This window comes from Equus asinus, chromosome 4, assembly GCF_041296235.1.
Source record: "Equus asinus isolate D_3611 breed Donkey chromosome 4, EquAss-T2T_v2, whole genome shotgun sequence".
Classification (NCBI taxonomy): domain Eukaryota; kingdom Metazoa; phylum Chordata; class Mammalia; order Perissodactyla; family Equidae; genus Equus; species Equus asinus.
In genome coordinates, this window is record NC_091793.1 from 24995563 (window position 1) to 25020011 (window position 24449).

General features: G+C 38.8%; 1 protein-coding gene across 40 annotated transcripts in view; it reads left to right on the plus strand.

Moving 5' to 3' along the window:
- Positions 1 to 24449, plus strand: part of RBFOX2 (RNA binding fox-1 homolog 2) — a 264721-nt gene that overhangs the window by 146923 nt on the left and 93349 nt on the right. Inside the window, exon 1 of one of the 40 annotated variants that reach the window (XM_070506970.1) lies at positions 14431 to 14996. The exons of 37 other annotated variants lie outside the window; for them this stretch is intronic. In XM_070506970.1, coding sequence (XP_070363071.1) covers positions 14952 to 14996 — 45 coding nt within the window. In that variant the 5' untranslated portion in view covers positions 14431 to 14951. Of the gene's footprint in view, positions 1 to 14430; positions 14997 to 24449 lie in introns of those variants that run through there. 2 more of the 40 variants (XM_070506969.1, XM_014832586.3) reach the window with 2 other exon arrangements.

The window sequence follows — 24449 nt, forward strand, 5'->3', positions numbered from 1 at the left end:
ACCACTAATTTGTTCTCTTTTTCTATAAGAATGTTATATAAATGGAATCACACAGCATATGACCTTTTGGGAATCACACTTTTAAGCAGCATAATTCTCCGGAGATTCATTCTGGTTGTCGCACGTATCAATCATTCATTCCTTTTTATTTCTTAGTAGTATTCTATGGTTTGGATATACCATGGTTTGTTTAAACAGTCACATGTTGAAAGACATCTGGGTCGTTTCCAGTTTTTGCCTTTTATGAAAAAAGCTGCTGTAAACATTTGTGTATAGATTTTTGTGTGAACATTTCTCTGGGATAGATGCCTAGGAGTGTAGTTGCTGGATCCTATGGTACTTGCATGTTTACTTTTTTAGGAAACTACAAAACTGTGTTCCAGAGTGGCTGTACCATTTTACATTCCCACCACAATATATGAGTTACTTAGTTTTTCTGCATCCTCACCAGTATTTGATGTTACTTTTTTTTGGCCGTTCTGATAGATATGTAGGGGGATCTCATTATAGTTTTAATTTGCATTTCCCTAATGGCTAATGATGTTGAATATCTTTCTGTGTGCTTACTTAGTGTTTGTGTATCCTCTTTGATGAAACGTCAATGTCTCTTGCTCATGTTCTATTTGGATCAGTTCTTTCTGTATTCTCTAGACACTAGTCCTTTGTCAGGTGTGGTTTGCAAATATTTTCTCCCATTGTGTAGCTTGCCTTTTCCTTTTCTTATCAAGATCTTTCACAGAACAAAAGTGTTTAATTTTGATGAAGTCCAATTTATCAATTTTTCCTTTTATGAATCATGTTTTGATGGTCCTGAAGATTGTCTTCTATATTTTTTTCTAAAAATTTTATAGTTTTGTGGAGATGAACATATGGGCTCCCTACTTTCCCTCTCTAATAGATCTTGGGCCGCGGTTGAGATGCCTGGTGATACCTGGTGAGAGTGGAAGTTTAGGCTCCCCACTTGCCTTTGCTCACGAGGGTGGAGTGAGATGGGGTTTGGCTGGAGTGGAGCCGTCTAAAATGTTCTCTCTCGCTACGGGGGCCCTTTCCTTGTCCTTTGGTTGCAGAGAGCAGGCTTCGGCTGGAGCCTTTTTTTTCTGTGCCCATTGGCATGTCCAGGTCCTTTAGCTCCAAGTCTAGGCTGTATGAGGCAGAGAGAAACCCAGGGAACTTACCATCGTGTCCTGAGGTCCTGATCCAGTTTGCTTTCTTCTTTCCACCTTTAAGAATCTTCTTATATTTGTTTAATAAGGAAAATGTCTACGATTTTAAGTTGTGTTTAGTGGGAGGAAGAGGGAAAGTATATGTACTACTTCTTCCTGGGAGTGGAAGTCGATTGTTTTGTTTTATGTTAATTGGTAGCATTTCTGTCCAAGAGAAACGTGTGTAAATTAATGTATGAATATAAATGTTCTCAGAGAAACAAATGGCATTTGAGAATTAATTTGTAAATGTAAAGGTGAGTTTGAAAATTAATTTATTAATACAGATGTTCCAAGAGAAATAAGTGGTACATGTGCTATCTTCCAAATTGTCTTTCTGTGTTAAATTTTTTTTAGGAATTAAAATTCTAAGAATCATAAGGCTTCTAAGGTTTTTAGGAAATAGATGTTTATCTAATTATACCATTTGAATGGAACCTTCGGGATATCTTTTCTGTTATATCCTCCAAAAGTTTTTTCTTTGCTTTTGAGTGATGGCAAGTTTTAAAAACTTACTCCTAAATCAGATTTTTGAGAAATTTTCCTTAAAATTACACTGATTTTCTGGCCATTATTCATCTCAACATCTATGGCTCCAGCTGGGTCTCTGTCTTTCTCATCTATCCCCAGGGCATGTCTGTCTTAGCCACACTGGCTGCAGTTTGATGGCCGTGATTTTGCATGTTGTTGCTTATTGTGTCCACGGTTTAAATTTGTTTTCCTGATTTGCCATTGTTTATGTCGTGGTTACCTTCTTTAAGCTAAAGAACTACACATTTGGGAAATGAATACAGTTCCGCAGTCCTTTTTCTGACACCCATGAGGCTAGATATCTATTCTAATTTGGAGTCTTTTGTATTTTAGAAAGGCGGTGCATTGCGTAAGCTCTGTAATAGGGTCACACCCCAGTTGGGTATGGGCAACACCTGTAATCACAGCCATTCATATATTGGCAGCCAAATGTTTCTGAATATTCACACCAATTATGGTGTTTAGGTCCCATTTTATCACCAAATGAGTGCTGCTTCTACCACCACAAAAAAAAAAGGCGGGAGGAGGGAGAAAAAAGAAAGAAATGTAGTCGTCCAAGCTTTTGGACTTTGCATTACACATAAAGGGGTCTGGGCCTTTGGCAGTAGGGCGGTCAGCACACTGCGTTGGAGGCAGGCCCTATTTTTAGCCCTGAACGGCCCACTGTTGAACTGCTGAGGTGGTGCCCTGGGCCTGGATCTGCCAGCTGTGCTTGTGTCCACCGTGAAAACAAAAGCAGCTATTGGTCTAATCCGGTTATATGGTGTTGATCTTAAAAATTGTTGGATTCATATTAGGATTTGGGGTTTAATCCTGTAAGGATCAGACTAACTTTCATCTTTTTTATCCTAAATCCCTCTTTAATCTTGTTAATTATGCCAGACCATTTTCCTAAGGGTGAGGGCATATATATATATATTTTTTTTTCATATAGTTGTTTCTCCAAATATATCTTTCTCTCTTTCTCTCTGAAAAAGAAGATAGTTTTCTCACAAAGAGCCGTAGAGCTGCACTTACTTGTCCAGAGTAGCATTAGTGTTTTGAGGATGACATCGGTTCTGTATTCTTGCTCCTCAGATTAAAGTCAGTTTCTGCAAGGCCTCCTAAGATGGAATCTAGTCTTCATCTTGGGTTCCCTGAGAAGGCGGATGGGGCTTGAAAGGGGGATGCTATTTGAGTTTAGAGGCTCTGAGTCAAAAAATAATAGTTGAATTAATGGTGCTTGAGACACTTCTCTCTAATAGTGGAAGAGAAAATCAGTTCTTAACTTTTGCGCTCCACACTGAAATTGTGCTGTGTGCCTTAGGAAAAGAAAGTACGTGTTGGTCTTGGGTCCCTTTGCTTCCACTTTGCGGAATATAACTGATTTGGACTTTGTGCTGTTTCTTTCTTTTTTTTAAAGGATAATTATCAATGACTATCCTCTCCAAGCAATTAAAATAATAGATCCTAGCTAACCGTAAATTATTATTTTTTCTTATTTCTACTTTTAGGGGTAGTTTTGTAAGTGGATCAAAAGTTTTACTGATTGGTTCAGGAACCAGTAAACCTATACCAGACACTCTCTCCTGAGGCCCCGTGTCATTACTCTTCTCACTCTCGTTTTGGGTGGTGGTTGCTCTTGTTTTTAGCTGACAGTTGGAGGACCTAACGTAGATTCCTTAAACTGCTAGAATATGATGGTTTCATGTCATGGGGAAAAAACTCTGGTAGACTATGTCAATCTTTTTATGATTAGTTCACTTATGACAGTTACCCAAGGATTCCTGACTATAAAAGGTATAGCAAACCGTTATATTATGAATTAAAATAAACTGGCCTTTAGAACTATTGACATTTTATATTCAGCTATCCTTTACTTTTTCCAAATGAAATGGGTACAGAGTCTTTTTATGCATGTATGTTTATGAATGTTGACTTTACATATTTATTTAAAAGGAAATTAAGGGAACTTCTTTGAAAAAACGAGGGATGTCTTCATTATTGGCAATACTGTAATGCTGACGTTGTGGTTGTGAGCAGTGGAAAGAAGTTGTTAGCAGGATCTGCTTATATAAATGGGAAGAATTTAGGGTTAAGGAGCTCGCTGTAGGTGATGGAGTGATTATGTATATGCATGCTTTGCCTGAAGTGAGGAGGGGCAACTTTGATTTCTAATCCGCTTTGGGGGAAGCTCCATATCAGGGCTGCACAGAAACATTCAGTGAAGCAGCTCCTGTATCATAAAGAGAATTTTAATTAAAAAATGTTCTTGCGTCGTGAGCAGAGTAAGCGTCAGCCAGCTACACTGGCCATTTATCTCCTTCAAACCACATTACCAGTAATTGCAGCATTAAATCAAAGTCAGAAGAGATTACAGGTCTGAACTGAGCAAGGGGCTGGTACCAATCCAAGGATTCCCCCACTGCTGCCTTGCTGCTCTCACAGCCCTGTCCCTAACCCCAGTACGGATGGATCCGGTGATGCCTGACAGTTCACCCGTAAGGCATAAGAATGGCGAACACAATCCAAGTTGAGAGACAGGTACACGTTCAAGGGCTCGCCATTTGGTTAGCTTTTTATTTTGAACACAAGGGAATGGTTTCTTGTTTTTCAGTACTATTATTTAAAAAGAGAGAACATGTTACCTTAGGAGATTTGCTTTGGGATACAAATCACCTGTCCTTTCTCTGCTCCTTTACATAGTAATATTCCCTTCCTGGTCAAGCATGGTCTTCTCACTTGATGGACTAATTCTTTCAACAGAAATGTATTGTCCTACACAGGGGGCGTGTAGGAGTTTCCTCTCCCCCACACCGCCTTTCCTCCTTCTAACACAATTACATAGCTCTCTGCATACTTTCTGCTTCCTGTTGAGGCCGCTTATTCCTCAGATGTGGATCTGGCTTCATAAATCAGATAATTCTGAACCTCCTCTAAATGCCCTTCTTAAATTATTGGAGACGACGACGATGATGATGACGGCAGCGATGATAACGGCAGCTGTAATTGAATATCCACTGTATGCCAGGCCTGTTCGCATGCTGACTGATTTAGTCATCACATCAACCCTGTGCTGTAGGTATTATTATTATCTTCTTTCCCAGGTGAAGGACCTGAGACAGAGAGATGTTAAGTCACTTCTCCAAAGTTACACAGCTAGGAAGTGATGGAGCTGCAGCTTGAATCCAAGTGCTCTAGCCTCAGAACCCTGAGCTCTCAGCCACATGCTGTGTCGCTTATGTGCGCCAAGCAGGCATTCTGCTGGGCATTAGGGATACTTTAGGAATAGGATTGACTCTGGAGTCCTTGCCCTGCAGAGGTGGGAGAGGCAGAAATTATGGAGACTTTCTGCAGTGTTTTAGGATGTGCTGATGACTTTCCTCTATTTCCCTTAAGATTCCGCCTCCCTCCCCAGAGAATATAACTAGCCCTCCACAAACTCATTGCAATAAGCAGGGCAAGATTTCATTTATTTTAACTTTTTAACAGCTCTGTTGAGGTATAATTGATATACAATAAATTGCACTTATAATTAAACTTAATTGGTTAAGTTTTGACGTATGTTTACACCCATGAAATTATCACCACAACCGAGATAATATGTTAGTCATCTCCAAAAGTTTCCTTGTACCCTTTTGTCATCCTTCCAGCTCTCCACTTGCATCTCCGACCAACCACTGATCTGCTTTCTGTCACCATAGATTAGTTGCATTTTCTGGTATTTTATAAAAATCGAATCGTACAGTAAATACTCTTTTTTGCCTGACTTCTTTCACCCACCATAATTATTTTGAGATTCACTCATGTTATTGTATATACCGATGGTTCGTTCATTTTTATTGCTAAGTAATAGTCTATTGTGGATATACCATAATTTACTTATTATTTATCTGGTGATGGATATTTGGGTTGTTTTCACTTTTAGGCTATGACAGATAGGGTTGCTACGAGTATTCACGTACAAGACTTCATATGGGTGTATGTTTTCATTTCTCTTGAGTAAATACTTTGAAGTAGAATGGATGGATCACATAGTAGGTATATGTTTAACTTTTTAAGAGATTGCGAAACTATTTTGTCATTCTAATAGGTATGTAGTGGTATCATTGTGGTTTTAATTTCCAAATAAATAATGACATTGGGCATCTTTTCGAGTGCTTATCTAGCATTCCTGTATCTTCTTTGGTCAAGCGTCCAAATCTTTTGCCCATTTTTTCTTTTTTAATTGGGTGCCTTGTTATCTTATGGTTGGGCTCAGAGAGTTCTTACATAGTCTGGATGTAAGTCCTTTATCAGATACATGCTTTGCAAATATTTTCTCTCAGTTGTGGCTTGTTTTTTTATTCTCTTCACAGTGTCTTTTGTAGAGCAGAACTTTTTAATGAAGTCCATTTTATTCATTTGTTCTTTTATGAATTGTGGGTTTTTTGTGTCATATCTTAGAAATCTGCCTAATCTAAGGTCACAAAGGTTTTCTCCCAGAAGTTTTATAGTTTTATGTTTTACTTTTTGGTCTGTGGGTCCATTTGGAGTTAAATGTTGTATATGGTATAAGGTATGCACCTAGGTTCATTTTTATTGCATATGGATATCTTAGTTGTTCTGATACCATTTGTTGAAAAGACCATTCTTTCTCCACTGAATTGCCTTTGCACCTGTGGATCTCTTTTTACACTTTCTATTCTATTCCATTGATCTATTTTTCTGTCTTGACACTAATACCACACTTATAGTGATGTCAGTATTATGGGATCTAGTGGACTTCACAAAAGTGGTAGTAAGGTCTCATAAATTTCAGATACAGCGTTTGGCTTCAGTACATGCCTAGAGAAAAGGTAGTCATAATTTTTTAAAACTTAGTTTGAACAGTAGAATGAAGTAGAGAGATATACTATGTTCATGGACTGGAAGACTTGATATTCTCAGTATGTTAACTCTCCCCACACTGATCTTTAAATTCACTGTAACTCCAGTCAGAGTCCAAGCAAGATTTTTATAGAAATCAGCAAGCTGACTTTAAAATTCACGTGCCAAATGCCAAAGACTTAGAATAGCCAAAACAACCTTGAAAAAGAAAAACAAAGTTGGAGGACTAACATAGCCTGATTTCAGGCTGCAGTAATTAAAATAGTGTAGTATTGGTGTTCAAAATTGAGATATACCTCTTAATGTTTTGCAATGAAAGTATGTCAGTTAGTTTTTCCTGCATAAAAATCCTCCCCAAACCTTAATGGCTTAAAATGGGTTAATCATTTATCTGCTCACAACTCTGTGGGTCAGGAATTTGGGTGGTTCTTCTAGTCTAGGTGGGCTGGGCCTGCGTGGTCTAGGATGACCTCAGTTTCATCTCTGGCACTTGGCAAGCTGATTGGTCTGGGGGGCTCAGCTGAAACAGCTGATCTCTGTTCCATTTGGTTTCTCATCCATCCGTCGTGATTCTTCACACAGTAGTCTCAGGGTTCCAGAGAGCAGCAAGGGAGGGCAGGCCTCAGTGAATGAGCACATGTCAAGCCTCTGCTTGCATCACATTTGCTAATATCCCCAAGGCCAGTGCAAGTCACAGGCCAAGACCAAATTCAAAGAGCGGAGAAAAAAATCCACCTCTTTGTGAAGGGGCTGTGAAATATTGTGACCATTTTTTTAATCTACCACAGAGATATTATGAATAAGTTGAGATAAAAGGTTCTGTGGAAGGTAAAAGGCTCTATTGTATGAGACAGAGTGTGTGGAATCATTTGTAGACATATTTTCCTAAGAATATTAGAATAGTTACAATTATTTTCCGCTTTAAAAATTCTCTCTCTCCCCTTACCCTTTATTTACTATCTGTCTTTCCGGATTTAAAGTGAGTGTCTGTTGTCTTATTATTTATAGATACCTTTTACTTCTTAGTACTGATTTAGAATGAAAGACACTTCTAACAAAATGCTGATTTCTGGCCTCACAGTTTGCATACCAGTCTCTCACTTCACATAGAATAATGCATTTCAGCCATAGCAAGGCTTATCCTGTTATTACCCATACTTCCTTTTGTCCCGTGTGTCATACAATGGAGTGTTTCTGTACTTAACTGTGATTTGCTGTTTTCTGGTAGGTATAATTTAAAGCATTTCCATTGGTATAGAAAATTCTCACATCACTTTAGAACCAATAGAATTCTTATATAAGTATTTTTGAATAGGCTTTTGACTTTTTTGCATATATTTACCTGCCTGCCTTTCTTTGAACACTGTAAGTATGGCTTCCAGGCTGTTTTATGCATTTTGAATGCTGTTCTGCTTCCTCTACCCTGCCACCCCACCCCCCCAATCCTTCTGGAACACTCTTACTAGTTTTTCACCATTCATTTCTTGTTTTTTTTCCCCCCGAAGGAAGATTAGCCCTGAGCTAACATCTGCCAATCCTCTTCTTTTTTCTGAGGAAGACTGGCCCTGAGCGAATATCCGTGCCCATCTTCCTCTACTTTCTATGTGGGACGCCTACCACAGCACGGCTTGCCACGCAGTGCCACGTCCCCATGCGGGATGCGAACTGGGGAACCCCCGGCTGCCAAAGTGGAACGTGCGCACTTAACCGCTGCGCCACCGGGCCGTCCCCTCACCATCCATTTCAATTGTTAACTGCTTGTGAAACATTCCGGGTTTCCTTCACCCTGGAAATTAGGTGGCGGCAGTGGTGGCTGCAGCAGTAGTAGCCACAGCAGTGGTTTTTACTTTACTTTTCTCCCAAGCCACATTGTAATAGGTATAGCCCTTATCAAATGGTATTAGATGTTTATTATTTTCTTTCTCCTATTGTCAACGGTATGAGCGCTTTTTCTATTCCTAGAACTTCATACAAAGGTGGGGATATCTTTTGAATGAATGAGTGTTCACTGAATGAAAAAGTAAGAGGTGGTCTGTGCATGACGGTTAATTCATTTACCACTGGTTTGTAGTTTCAAGCAGTTGCAGACCCTCGCTTTTCCTATACTCATGGGCATGTGCTGTGTAAAAGGTGCCGACTTAGTTCTTGGAGAGAAATACAAAACTGGAGAGACAAGTCCTACCCTTAAAGAAATCATCTAATAGATAAAACAAGCGTGCTTAAAAACAGAGAAAGTGGCCAGCTGTCAGTCAGCTAGAGGTAAAGTGCTGTGAGTTTCAGACAAAAGAGAAGTTACCTTTGGCGGAGGGAATCAGGAAGAGCTTCATGGCGCAGACAGCACTTAAGGCAGGCCCTGAAGGGGTCCAGTTTAAGGTTGGCCATTTTGAAATGGGTAAGAAAACAAGATGATTAAAGTCACAGATGCAAAAAACGAAGCAAGATAAAAATCCACCTTGATAGAGGCCACAGGAGTTGAATTATCAATCATTATTTTGGTACTTTATTGTCACTGGGAAGACAGAAGATAGAAAGTTTTGTTAAAATTTATATGCAGGCATCATGCCTATTTTTCATTCTGATCATGAATTTGTCAATTTTGCTGCCATCCTTTTACTGATATTACTGAAACAGCTCTCTCTCAAAACTTCTCTTGATCTCCTGTTTGCTAAATTCTGTCATCTTTTCTAAATTCTCATTCCCTTTCTCCTTTCCATATTTCTACTTCACGTTGTTATATAACTCATCTCTGGTACCAATTTATGAGATACTTTCCCTAGTGTAAGGGATGCAGGATAGAAGAAAAGTAACAGATGTCCTCTATGTCGTGGCTTTTATGAATAGTACAGGGTCCTGCTTAATCTTTTTATCTTTCATTGCTATTTCTGCCTTCCAGAAGTGTGTATTCCTTAAGGTTCTATTTTCAGCTCTTTGCCTTTTTATCTTGTCCTATTTCTTTCTTTCTTTTTCTTCTTTCCTTCCTTCCTTCGTCCCTTCCTCCTTCCTCCCTCCCCCCTCCCTTTGTCTCTTTTTTCTCTATTTATCTGTCCTTTTTTGAAGTACGTGGTTGATGTTCAGTGAATGTCGTGGACTAAATCAGTGTGGGCGAGAAATCTCAACCACGTGATGGCCTTGGCCGTTTTCCCATACCCCTGTTGGATCTTCCTTTCTAACCCTGACCTCTCTCCTGGGGCTGCCACCTCCATTTCTGAGTACTTGTTAGACGTTTCCTATTGGATGTCCTGCCATAACTTCAGACCAGTTCACGCTTCTGATTGCCCTGTTTTATCAGTGTTATCCTTATTTGTTATCCTTATTTGGCCAGTTCATGCTTCTGATTTCCCTGTTTTATCGTGTTATCCTTATTTGGCCAGTCAACTAGACGTGGAACCTTAGTGTTGGATTTGGTTCTCCTCTCTTATGCCCGGCATGTGAACAGTCTCCAGTTGCTGTGGATGCTGTCTTTGTGGCGTCTTCTACATCTGTACCTTCGTTGTTCTTACTGCTACTGTATGGTTTGGGCACTAATAGTCTGTAGACTGCAGTAACAGTAGCCTCTGATTGGCCTTCCCACCTTCAGGTTGTTTCCCTTTCCATTCTTTCTGTAGCCACCAGACCTATTTTCACAAAACGTTATTTTTGTAGCACTCTTTTTCTCTCAAACAATCTTTAAAGATAAGATCTGAAATACATAGCTTGATGTCCTAGGCTCTTCACAGTGATTCCAGCCTTTTCTTGCCATTTGCAACTATTCACCCACAGTCAAGCAGACTGGTCGCACTGATCCCTAAGTCAGTCTTGCATATTTCTGACTACATATTTAGCCTACATATTTATCTTATCCCCTCCATCCTCATCTGGCTATCTCAAGCCCTGTCTCTTTTTGAACTTCTATATTATCCCAGTACACAACAATCCTTGACAAAAACCAATTTTATACCTTAGAGCAGAGGTCTTTTCAATCATTGCTAAAGCGTTCTACCGTGAGGCCTAACTAGTATCTTTGAACACTCTTGGTGGGACTGTGGCATAGGCAGAGGGAAGGAAAAGGAAAGAAGAAAACAAGAACGAGAGAGGAGAAAGGAGAAGAATCTCACATATTTTATGGTTATCCAGTACTTGGTAAGTCTTGAGATCTCTAGGGTTGTAGATGGTACAGATTACACTGCAGTGTCACCAGCCATGTTCTCTGGCATGGGACTGATGTGGTGAATTGTCTACTTTATCCTTAGCAAAACTTAAATTTCATAAATCTCAAGATAATTTCTAGATATCTCACTCTTAAATATGACTAGGTCTATTTCTCTCTGATATCATTACATTCTATTTAACAGACACGTCCTAGATGTGCCAAGTGTTGAAACTTAAGATCTGCATGTCTCTGCTAATGAGATGTATAGAAATATATATGAAAGGCTGTTTTCTATATTCATGTTTCTAATTGATCAGTACACAAAAACTTTAATACTATAAAAGCATTCATAATATTGCAGAGTGTGTACTTTTTCAAATGGTGTAAATTGGCATTGTCAGCAAATAACGCTCAGCTTATTGTGAAGAATCAGTCTTTTTATTTCTGGAATTTTTATTTGAATGAATATGATAGAATTTAAAATTTGAAGGAAATACCCAGTCTCTTCTGAGGGAGAGGATCACTTAGTGGTAATTTCTGAGTTAAAAATGTTGTCATTTTTGGTTTCTATTTTTTAAATCACTTTGAAAATGGGAAAAGATATTGAAACAGTGGTGTTGAGCTTCTGATCCAGGCATAGAATCTCTTTCTGTTAATAACTAAGGCTCCAGTAGTCTGCAGACAGACTCTAGGTCAGGAAAGGAGAGAAGCCCTTTAATCCTAACATTTGTAAATTGATCTTTTGTAGTATGCTTTGCCTTCCGCGTGAAAAGTTCGCCTTTCTTTCTGTAAGTATTATTGAGAATTTTAGTTTTACTAAATTATTGGTCTTAAATTATAACAATTTAAAATTTTTTACAGAAAGAGGTAGATAACAAGGCAAGAAGAAGTATAGGGAGTTATAATTCAAATATTGAATTATTTTAGCATTTTTCTGAAGGATTAATTATTTAAACCAGACCTAGTCACAATTTGGTCAGAATCTAGGTAAGACATGATTAAGATCGTTTATCGGCTATATCTTCCAGTATTAAATGAGAGTTCATAGTTATGCCATCGTGTTAAGTAAAGCAAATGTGATAACAGAGGACCAGCCCTGTGGCCGAGTGGTTAAGTTTGCGCAGTCTGCGTCAGTGGCCTGGGGTTCACCAGTTCGGATCCTGGGTGCAGACCTACACACTCCTCATCAAGCCATGCTGTGGCAGCGTCCCACACAGAAGAACTAGAATGACCTACAACTAGGATACACAGCTACGTACTGGGGCTTTGGGGAGAGAAAAAAAAAAGGAAGATTGGCAACAGATGTTAGCTCAGGGCCAATAAGAAAAATGTGATAATGTAAGTTAGACACAGAGTATTAAATGTATTTGAAGAAATTAGAAGTTTATCTTGAAAGTAATAAATGAAAACCAACTACTTCCCCACTGTCTCACCCCCTAGAGATTGATTTTGTCTTATGCCTATAATATGTGTGTGTATGTGTGTATAAATATAATGTGTACTATATAGGATGTATATTCGTGTGTGTGTACATAAATATATAACATAACATATATAAAGTATAAAAGTTATAAACATAATTTATTGATTGACATAACACAGATACATATGTGCAAATATGGACTTACACTCTACACGGTATTTAACAATGTAATTTTTTTCACTTAATAATGTATCAGTCACATCTTTTCGCCTTGTATGTATAGATCTATCCTCAAGAAGAATTTAAAATTCCAGAAGTTGACTAGGCCCTCAGTAACATATTCGGCGACTACTTTCAGGCTTAAATTATATCAGTTGTTTTAGAATTTGAATTATAGTCTGTCAACTTAAATACAATACCACCTGGGAATTTCATCTTCTGCAATTAATTCACTAGATATTAAACTGCATTAACTCATGAAATTTAAGTTTGTCAGCCATAGTTCATTATCACGGCCCTCTATAGTTTATAAGAAGTATCATCATTTCCCAGGCTTCATATCAGGAGGAATCTTGCTATCGGTCATATCAAGAGTGTGATAGTGATTTAAGATGTTAGTTCACATGTGTGCCTGTGGCCAGTACTGGTAGACCGCTCTGTCTGAAATGAAGTAGACTGAAGGTGGAATGGCGTAGTGTACAGGGAGGAAGAAGGATTAGAGGATTATTTGATTAGAAGAGGAAATTTAGTGTAAGATTTTTTATAGAAACATTCCTTTTATTATTTCTTAATTACCATCTTAATAGCTATAGAGGAGACAGTTACAATATATATTACAGGCCCTTAGGTGTGGCAAATCAGATAAAAAATGTTAGGAGGCTCAGATAATTTCTGTTAAGAATTGACAAAGCAGAGTCTCATAGTTTTAGTGGTGAGAAAGTGACACTATGGAAGGGTTCATTAATTCCCTGTATGCGAAGTTGCCTACAATGTTTTATTTTGCGCTGTAGCATCCTTTTACCTTTTGGGTTTACCTATGTACTTACCTATTTCTTCCATAAACTGTGAAGTCCTTGACAACAAGACTATGTCTGTTCATTTCTCCAGTGCTTAGAATAGTACCTTGTGTGTAATAGATGCTCAGTTAAATGCTTTTAAAAATTATACCAAATTGATTTATTATTGTTCCTCATGTGTAATACACACATACTCAGTACCAGCAATCTGAAGATAATCTAGTACGTTGTAGTGGTCCTCCTAATCTCTTAGAAACGATTTAAGGTAAATGTTTAACCAAGAGAACTGTCTTAGATGTACGAAGGCCATTTTGACTCTTAAAAAATGATTTCTTCTGAACAATCCTAAAATAAATTGCAATGACCATAAAAGGAGAAAAATTGCACTGGGCCAGGGAGTGGGCACAGTAATACATAAACTCTCACAGATGCCTCCCAGTTACGTTTACTCCTCACAGTTTAGTCTTACTGAAACATGTTATAAAAGTACTTGCTCTCAAAGTTAGGGACATCATAGCCCCTGAAACTAATTTAGAATTATTTATTATTTCCAACTTTTGAATGTTTCCCCAAGTAGGGGATTTCTTAGGAGCAATAGTTAGAAATGGTGTGTGTCTTACTAAGAAGCATTTATTTTCACTTTCTTCTCTCTGTGTCTTATTTTCTAAGAATTACTTAACAGCTCTGTGGATTTAAACGGGCCGTTTAGGCTCTGAAAGCCATCGCTAACCTGCCAGGCTTTGTCAGACTGACTTAACATCTGTCCATGTTTGTTACTGCTTTTAATATCTGTTAGAGAAATATGTGTGCACATGTGTGTTTGTGTGTAATGCTAGGGTGGGTATAGCAGCTTCCTAAAAGGGGAAAGGCAACTGGCTTTTCTAAAAAGACCTCTCCACCCCCAGCTTTTTGCAGGCAGCCAGAGTTAATCCTTCATGTTTGACTGGAACAGCTGAGAGAGTAGCTTGCATATCTGAAGGTCTCCAGTGGACTCATGTTCCCTGAGAGCTGGGGCCACCTTCCTCTTTTCTAGTGTTGATCCTGCCAGCTGTCCTAGCCTCTGTTAAAGCACAGTGAAGGAGGCGTTAAATGATACACGAACATACAGTGTCATGAAAGGGATCCCTTTACTGCATGTAGCCGTGTGACTTCTTTTTCTCCCATTCCTATCCACAGCAGAAGGATTTTATACTGTTAATCCTAACACCTGTCTCTCCCGGAGATCGTGAGAGGGGTGTGTGTGTGTGCCTGTGGTGTGTGCGTGCGCACGCGCATGGGCCCGCCCAAGAAGGAATAGAGAAATAACCCCAGTCCCATCTGCCTTTCTGTGTCCTGGATTGGGAGTGTTCCCTCTGACGCACTTCAAGCCTGGAAGATATATATCGTTTTGGATCCTGGATACCTTGTGCTTCCTCCCGTTTTTGTGTGAGCCGGTGTTCCCTTCTTTGGCTGTCACTCTCTGCCACTTGAGCTTCTGGTGGAGTTGTCAGTTTAAAACCAACAGTAACAGCAAATCTCTAGTGTAGTTTGCCGTCTATAACTAGTAACTCAGCTGGAGCTTTTTGCTTTTCCCTGAACATTTCTTTTGTGTAGTGTTGAATCTTACTGGGTTAGAAGCCTGGGCTGAACCAGGCTCCAACTTCATCATCTGAGCCAGCATACATATCTGCGTAGATTAGAAGTCAGCCAAGGAGTTTTTGGTGCTACCTAGTTCCTTTGGACAGGACAGCCAGACCAAACAAGGCAAAAGCTTAGACACTTTTTGTACTGTCTTTATCTGAAGACTTTTTTTCCTCTTTGCTATGTATGGTGTATATTGTATGGATTATCAATATCCTGTTGTCCAGGTAAGCTAAGAGTTATAACTTGTTCTCTAGATACTATTTGATTGATGTGAAGGTTTTATGGTGGGATGAAATGCTTACAAGTTTTCTGTCTTGACCTGGTGCCATTCAGGGTATAGATTTCCCGAAGTTTTTTGCTAATTTGCTGTAACGGGAGGTTTTGAGTTTTATAGTGTTGAGGGCTGGGCACGGATGGTTTCTTTCAACTCTAGAAGTTCTGAAGCTTCAGAGAGATTCCCTCTTGGCATTACAAATGTAGCATAACTAAGCCACCATGTTAACTTGAGGTTTCATTTGGAGTAGATGAGAAGCACAGATGGCAGTTTCCGAAGGTTGCTGCTGTGTTTTTCAGAAAGGTAATATTCAGTAGAGGGCACTCTCCCCACGCTTAACGTGACACTCTAGACTCGTGTGATGGGATTCATGGCATCTTACTTGTTAACTTGTTGAAATCTAGAATCAGAGAATTTTAGGCCATTATCAAGAATATTCCTGCATATTTATTTGCCTGAACTTAGTAGCAGTATAGTGAGTGAAATTAAAGTTAAGAATCCTGGATTCTGATTCGAGCTATAGTGTTAACCATCTCTGTGTTCGTGCTCAAGTAACTTTATTTTTCTTGACTTTGCTTTCCTTATGTAAAGGAATGAATAAATGAAGGAGTTGAACTAGATGATCTTTCACATTCGTGATTCCTTGAAATATTAATTGACTATGCTTGAAAACCTAAAATAGGAAAATAAAAACTGTTAATACAATAATTCTGAATTTTAGGTACTACTTGGTTTCTCAGTTTATTTGTGTTTTCATGGCACTTAATTATTTTTTCTTCCAAATGGCCATTTCTCTAATAATTAGCTCCCAAGTTGTAGTTTGGACAGAAATGCGTAGGGTTAAAGGAAGTGACAAACTAACCAGCACATCTTATTAGAGATTTGGGGCCTAAAGGCTAAACCAAGGTTTTTGTAACTGGACCTGTTGGGTAAGCTCTCCAGAGTAACTCACAACTCATTCAAGTCTTAAGCTACGAGCATTGAAGTCATGTGGGGAGGGGATGTGGTTATGTTTCTTTATCTTCTAACTCATTGGTCTATACTATCTGTTTTGTATTAACTCTGTAACTGTTTCCATTATTTTGAGTTATTCAAATTAAGAGTATATTATATTTACCATAATGAGGTTTTGATATGTTTGTGGGTCTTATTTATCTCTGAACTGTTTGTCTGGTGGCATGAAACAATAGATCGGTCTGTATAACGGTTTAAGGCCAGAAGTGTCACAAGAATAGATTAGAAGCAAAGCTTCGTACAAGTAAATATTAATGTGCTTTTGCAGGGAAACATATGTGAATGGTAAATTTCTGAGACCTAACCAGCAGAGTAAGGGACTTAGAAGTAAAATCGTCTGAGGAACAGAACTGAAAAAGTCAAAGTGTTTCCAAAGAAAATCGAGGCATTGAAGACATATGAAAAAAATTATGATACGTAAATACATTTTTTGAGGTAGAAAATTGACCACCCCCCAAAAAATAAAAGTTATGGGGTGGATTAAACAGTTCCTGTGTAAAAATTATATGTTTGATAAAGTCTTTTGCAGGAAAATTTTATTCATTTATGACAAAATGAGTTTTATAGTGCTACTAAGTTAAAGGCAAATAGATATTCAGGAATATGTTTCGTAATGGCCTAGAATTTTCTGATTCTGGCTTTCAGCAAGTTAATAACTAAGATGCCGCTAATCCCATCACGTAAGAGTCTAGAGTGCTGAGTGTTAACTTTTTGCCAAAAAGTTTAAAATCTCTTTGGTCGTTAAGATTGAGTACTGATAAATTTAGAGCTCAGTATTTGAAACAACGCTTTCCTGGCTTTGCTCCATTTAGTAGCTTTATTCTATCTGAAATTATGGCAGCTTAGAAATGTGGGCAATAGGGCCGGCCTGGTGGCACAGCGGTTAAGTGCACTTTCCACTTTGGTGGCCCCAGGTTCGCTGGTTTGGATCCCGGGTGCAGACATGGCACCACTTGGCAAGCCATCCTGTGGTAGGCATCCCACATATAAAGTAGAGGAAGATGGGCACGATGTTAGCTCAGGGCCAGTCTTCCTCAGCAAAAAGAGGAGGATTGGCAGTAATTAGCCCAGGGCTAATCTTCCTCAAAAAAAAAAAAGAAAGAAAGAAAGAAAAAGAAGAAATGTGGGTAATAAGATGTTAAAATTTAAGAGTACACTCTCTATTCCACCACACCTGGGAACTTAATGGGATTCAAAAGACAATTTTGAGTTGAAGGATCCAAAACTATTTCACAATCCTGTTTATTAATTCTGTTAAAGTAACAATTTTCTTTCAGTGCATAATAAATGAGTAATAGATGGTCATTTGCTACCCAAACTCTTATCTCAACTATGGTTGTAAAATTTTCTTTTTAGCTTCTGTTATATTCTTATACATAGTTAAATCAAAGCTCCTTGTTGCATAAACTTGTAGTTCTATACTAATGCATTATGCAGTTGGAAATGATTGAGGATGTGATTGAATAGTATTTTTAAAAAATTAAAGGTTTTGCACCTATCTTTTAAATTAAGTATTTCTGGAATTGCTAGTGTTGAGATAATGAAACAAAGTGAGTTCTCCTCAATATAAGGCAATACAAGTATTTTAGGTACTTGACCTTTCATTGCTCTTATTGTTAATAAAATCATGTCTGTCTTAAGAGTGTGCAATTGAAATCGGTTATTTTATTATAATTTTTGCAGAACCATATCTAGGCCAAATCAGTTTAAAATACAGGCAGGGTAAGTAGATAGGGGCTTGTAGATATGATTTAAAGGACCATGAGTGTGGTCTCCCTGCCCAGAAAAAATCTGTTTGAGAAACTGTTCCTGAAATTACTCTTTTGGATTAAACATTTACTGCCTCTGACTGGATGGTTAAAATATAACTTGTTAGGATGGCTACTGTCAAAAAACCCAGAAAATAACAAGTATTGGCAAGGATGTGGAGAAATTGGAAGCTTTGTGCACTGTTGATGAGAATGTAAAATGGTACAGCTGCTGTAGAAAACAGTATGGTGGTTCCTCAAAAACTTAAAAATAGAGTTACCATATGACCCAGCAATTCTACTTCTGGGTATATACCCAAAAGAGTGGAAAGCAGAGATATTTGTATACCCCTGTTCATAACAACATTATTCATAATAGCCGAAAGGCAGAAGCAACAACTCAAGTGTCCATCAGTGGATGGATGGCTACCAAAATATGGTATGGACATGCAGTGGAATGTTGTCCAGCCTTAAAAAGGAAGAAAATTCTGACATAAGCTGCAGTGTGGATGAACCTTGACGCTATCATGTTAAGAGAAGTAAGCCAGTCACAAAAAGACAAATACCATCTGATTCCGCTTCTGCGAGGTGCCAGAGTAGTCAGAATCACAGAGACAGAGAGTAGAATGGTGGCTGCCAGGGGCTCTGGGGACAGGGAGAATGGGGAGTTATTGTTTAACGGGTATAGTGTTTCAGTTTCAAAAAACGAGAAGAGTCCTGGAGATGGGTGATGGTGATGACAGCGCATCATGAATGTATATAATACCGTTGAAATGTAGACTCGAAAATGGCTAAGATGGTAAATTTTATGTTCTATGTATTTTACCACAATAATAAAAAATAGGGGAAAAATGTATCTGTTGTTGCAAGTTAGGGGTTTGTCTATCACAGGTTTTCCTGAGGCAGTTTCACTTAACCTGTCACCTAACAAACACGTTGGCACTGATCATCATTTTAAGGTGAATTGGGGCAGTTGGAGGAAGCAGCAGCAGGGTCTTACATTACTTGGGGTGTAGCTAAGTGTCCTGATTTGAGGCTTCAGGACAGCCAGGTACAGCTTCATGATATCAGGCACCTGGAAGAGAGAGAGGCGGGAGGTTACCTATCTAAAAGACGTTTGCCTAGAGTATGCCCAGGTATGTGGATGCCGTAAAGTGAACTAGCCCAGAGGCTCTCCGCTTTGTGATCGTGTTGGAGAGGGACATATGTATTCTTTCTCATTTTGAGAGTGCTTCTTGAGAACCTGCTTGTGTCAGATGCTATGCCAGGCCTGGGGCTTTGGTGGTAAAGGACAGCAGAATCTCCAGTAATTTAGTAATAGAGACTCAGCATATTTTAGTATTGGAGAAGCAGCACACTTCCGTTTTCATAGATTGATCAGGTATTATTTTCTTGACAATCTAGTTATTGATAAATTTGTTTACATCCCATCCCTTTTAATATTTGTCTAAGAACCTTTTCCTTGATCTCTCACAGAATACAGAGAATGTATACATAATTTCAGTTGTATATATGACTCTAGTTGTCTAGAGTTTGGGATATTTTAAAGATAGAAGAGTATGTTACCCAAATCTAGATAATAATTTGTGAAATCATGTTTTCTAATTTCTCTGGCCTCACCGATGTCTTAGTGTATGTTATTTGTGGTCTTGTTCTAAAGGTTTGATTTTGGGGAGCAAGAAATAAATATGAGGTTTATTTGGTTTTATAAGCATATAAGGCCTAAAGCAGTTGATTTCAAATTCTCCTCTCACCTTTTTTTCTAGAAAGGGTTCTATATAACTGAACCCTGCCTAAACTAGAGAAAAGAAGCTGGGAAATAATAGAGTTAGCTATAATTTGGCTTCATTTATATTAAAGGGAATGTTGGGGCAAAGGATATTAAAGTGGTATTCTGTTAGAGATGCTCCTGGGAAGGTATTTAATATCTATTAGGTGTAAATTGTTATTTACACTCAGGTAGGGTTATTGTGTGGGGGCGTACTGTGAAGAGCTTTTATACTAACAAGTTCTTATTATTGCAGAAAGTGCCGTCCCTTTAATGTTGCTTTTCACTTGGTGTCAGAGGCAGCCTGGGAAAGGATGAGCAAAACCTGCCTCCTAGTCAGGGACTCTCGGATCTGCTTTTCTAGCGTTGCTGGTGGGTGGAAGGTAGGGAAGTTGAATCCCATCTATGTAAAATTGTGAAGAGCAAGAGCAAATTGGTGAGTTGTTCTTTTTTTAAATCAGTGAGTATTATTTTGTCTAGAATCTGAACTATTCTAATAAAGTTGAAAATAAGGCCCTTCTCCCACTCTTTCTTTTTGTACGTCTTCCTTTCAGTTTCCGATTTCTAAGATACTGAAGTAAATTTATAAATTTGAAGATATTTCCAAGTATTCTTTTGGGAAAAAAAAGAATGCTTTTATATTGTGGCATTTGGTGGTTATTTTGGTAACCATTTAGATACTCTTCATTCTTAGATAGCCATGTATGGGTAAATAAATGGCTAGAGGTAGAAATCAAGGCATTATTGTTTGATTTAAACAAACATTCATTTGCTATGTATTGAGGCACTGGGTTAGGAACTGGGGATGTGGTATGAAACACACAATTCCTACTCTCTGATTACATACAGTGTAGTCATAATTGTGCAGAAGCCACAACCCCAACACTTATGAACCATGGGTTAGGTGCTAAGGCACAGGGATAAGGGGTACCTAACCCAGATGTGGGAGCAGGTAGGGTCAGGAGTGGCTTTCTGGAGCAGGAGATCCCTGAAGTGAGCCTTGAAGGATGAATTAACCAGAGAGAAGACCATATTCAAGGGAGTAAGAACAGAAAACAGAAAAGAACCAGGAACATGGTGTCCTTGAGGAACTAACTTCACGTCTGTGTTGGGAGCAGAGAAGGGTGGGGGTGGGAAGGGGGAATAGTGACTCTGACAGCGATGCTGAAGCCAGATTATGTGTTAAGTGTCTACTTAAGAGCTAGGATTTCCCCCCCTTTTAGGCTGTGAGGAGTGGGTGAGGATTTTAATCAGGGAAGTGGCATGATGAGATTTACATTTACAAAGATCACTCTGGCAGTAGTAAGAAGCTTGGATGGGAAGAGTGGTAGACTGGAGGCAGAGACAAGTAGGAGACGAGATATAAAATAATAAGGTCAGAGCTGAATTCATGGTGATAGGGATGGAAAAAAGGGCAGATCTCAGAGAAATCAAAAGGACTTGCTTCTGGTTTGGGGTGGTATTGAGTGGGAAGGAGGAGTCTTGGAAGGACTCCAGACTTTCCGTCAGATTTGGGGTTGAGTCTGAGCTCTCCAGCCTGCTAGCAAGGGTGACTTTGGGCAAGATGCTTAGCTTCACTTAGTCTTAGTTGCCTCATCTCTAAAAAGAAGATTAAAATATCATCATGAGGATGACATGAACTAATGATATATGTAATTGCTTGATAAGAAGTTGCTGCAGAGTAAGTTCTCAAGAAGTGGTAGCTATTTTACTGGTTAAGAAAAGAAACATGGTAGAATGAGTAGCTTTACTCATATGGGATTTTTATCTTTTTTTGTCCATTACTGTTTTCCCCTGGTGCCTAGAACAGTGCTTGGTACATAGTAGGCACTTAAACATTTGTTAAATGAATTAATGATTTGGTTATGAGAATGTAATTTAGTTTTGGACTTTTAAATTAGAGAAATTTGTAGGATATCTAAATGGAGTTGACCATTATTTGGCAGTTGGATATTTCGATCTGGAGTTCAGGAGAGGTATCTGGACCGGACATAGAAATGCGGGTAAATGGGTGATAATTGGAGTGATGGGATGGATGACATCATGTAGAGCAAGCATGTTCGGTAGTGTTTAGCTTTTTACCCTTTGAGAATCTGATGAACACTGTGGATCCTCTCTGCACAGAAATGCACATAAGAAAAATTTCCATTGGGGTGTCTGTGTGAGGAGCTATATATGTTGGGTTAAGAACCTGTGGCGTGCAATAAAAAGAGCTCCAAGGATGACACCTCAAGCAATACCAGCTTTTAGAAGGGTAGGCAGAGGAAGAAGAGTAAGATGGGGAAGCGAGTGAACAGGGCAAGAGGAAAATCAGGAAAGACTGGTATTGCTTGAAGCTGAGAATGAGAGTTTCCAAAAGGGGGGAGTGCCAGATGCCACAGATAAGTCAAAGAAGATAGGAAATGTCCATGGAATTTGGCCATCCAAAGGTCTTTGGTGACTTGAATAAGATACATTTCCATTGAGTGATATGGGGGAAAGGAAGCTGGAGTTCTGGGGACTGCATGAAACATTGAGGAAGCGAGGAATTGAGACAACTAGGAGAAGTTCCTTCATTTGTTTATTTAACAAATATTTACTGTATACCCAGCATCTACCAGGCACTGTGCTCGAAGCTGGGAATTGATCCTCCAAGGTGGACATGGTCTCCTCCCTTAGTTGACATTCTTTTTGTGTGTGTGCCTGCTCACCTCCCCAACTTCCTGAACCCCACCCCCTGCATTACCCCCCACGCCTCACCCCGAAAATGCCCTGAAGTGAGTTTCTCCTTAGTACACTGCTGGACACGTTCAGCCACCAGGGGCCTCCAGTTGTTTGCTGGGTCAGTTCCAGGCTGTTCAGTTACTCCTCTCTCTCTTGGGCACCAGCGAGCAAAGTGTCCTCTGTAATACCGGCCTTTAAAGTCAGGGACCACTTCAAAATACCGTTGAATTTGTCCAGTGCTCACTGTGATCCTGTTCTTCAGTGAGTTTATGAAAATCATTTTAATATTTATTTTTACTTTTAGCTCATACTAATTCTTTCTTGTGGTGATGACTTTTATAAGCTTATTATCTGCGGTATAAAATATTGGTCCTAATGTAGAAAAGAGGCATGAATACCAGGCCTAAGGAAGCCTTTGTCCTAGTCCTAGACTTCTTGCATGTAGGGATCCCTCATTTGCCTTATTTATTAAAAAAAAATCTTACCTTGGGGCTTTGTTCCCAAGGAGGCTGTACGCACAAGCTTCAGGATAGCTGCGGCTTTGCTAAGGGGACGTGCGTGTGGCAGAGAGTGGAGGGAGTCTAATTTCTTGGGGCTCAAGGCGTTTTGCCCCAGCACTAAAATGGACCACTGGATTCAGAGAGTGGGATACAGTGATTCTTAGGTTTATTTCTGATATTAGACCTAAAAATGTAAATAATTATCCCATAAATATGGTTTAGATTTTGCCAAAAGTACATTGGGTTGCCCCCACATCTGGGTTGAAACTCACCTACCTCTTTTCTGCTTATTCGCTTGGTCTTTAAAAAAGTTTGACTGCATTTCCTCTCCTTCTGATTGGCTGTTGAGTTGCAAGTTCAGAGAATGCAATATATTCTATCTTCCAGATCATTTCTAAAAATCTTAAATAAAAACAAGCCTGGAGGGGCCAGCCCAGTGGCACAGCAGTTAAGTGCACATGTTCCGCTTCAGCGGCCCAGGGTTCACTGGTTCGGATCCCAGATGTGGACATGGCACCGCTTGGTAAGCCATGCTGTGGTCGGCGTCCCACGTATAAAATAGAGAAAGATGGGCACAGTTGTTAGCTCAGGGCCAGTCTTCCTCAGCAAAAAGAGGAGGATTGGCAGCAGTTCGCTCAGGGCTAATCTTCCTCAACAAAAAAAACAACAAAAACAAGCCTAGTATTGATCTATTCCTTTTCTCATAGTGCTTTTTCCTAATATTTAAAGATCCCATTCTTTTGTACATATTTCTTTATATATTATGGATTATACCAAAAGTATACAGATGTCTGTGAAATGCCCAGAATAGTTTCTGACATATCATAGGTACTCAGTAAAAAGCCTGGTTATATATTTTGCCAAACAATCCTTGTAGAGAGACAGCAAAAAACTGTGTGTATCCTCAATGTGATTTGTGATTTGTGATTTTTAATTTTGATTTCTTTATGTGTTTATCTTAAACACAGGAAGCTTAATATTGTAATCAGTCTCTTTGCCTTTGGGGTAATCTATTAGGGGTTATAACATAATAAATATAGCATAACTAAAACATATAATAAAATCCTTTAGAAAAGGATCTTATTAGAATACTTTAAAAAATTAGAAAATCTTCATTTTTATGAGAAACAGTAAACATCATAAACTCATCAGACATTCACATAGATTATTTTATTTGAATATTTCATAATATAAAGTAGGGAGATTATGAAGTTTATATTCAGACGTTAAAGACTTTTCCAAGATCACGTGTAAAGTGCAGAACTAGGACTTAGACGAGGACTTCTAGACTGACTCACATCTTTGATGCTTTTTTTCATTATGTCTTTTTAATAAGAGAACTTTAAAGAAACTCTTGTGTTCAGAAAACATTCTCCCAGACCCTCTCTATCTATTGCAGTCTATAGTAATGGTGACTGTTTAGTGATGACACGAACGTCAGTGTGTGTATAAGGAAGAGTTTATGTTTTCACTAATGGCTGAAATGCAGAAGGCTGGGGAACACAAAGGGAGAATTCTCGATTAGCCAGGACTTTTAATGAAGCTGGAAGCCTCAAGCAAATTTGTATCCACCTTTGTACACACTTTAAGTTTCTTAAAGCAGTCATGTTTGTAGCCCCCTTTTTCAGAATCCCCAGGGGTTTTTTTTACAGTAGGAAAAAATAAGCTCC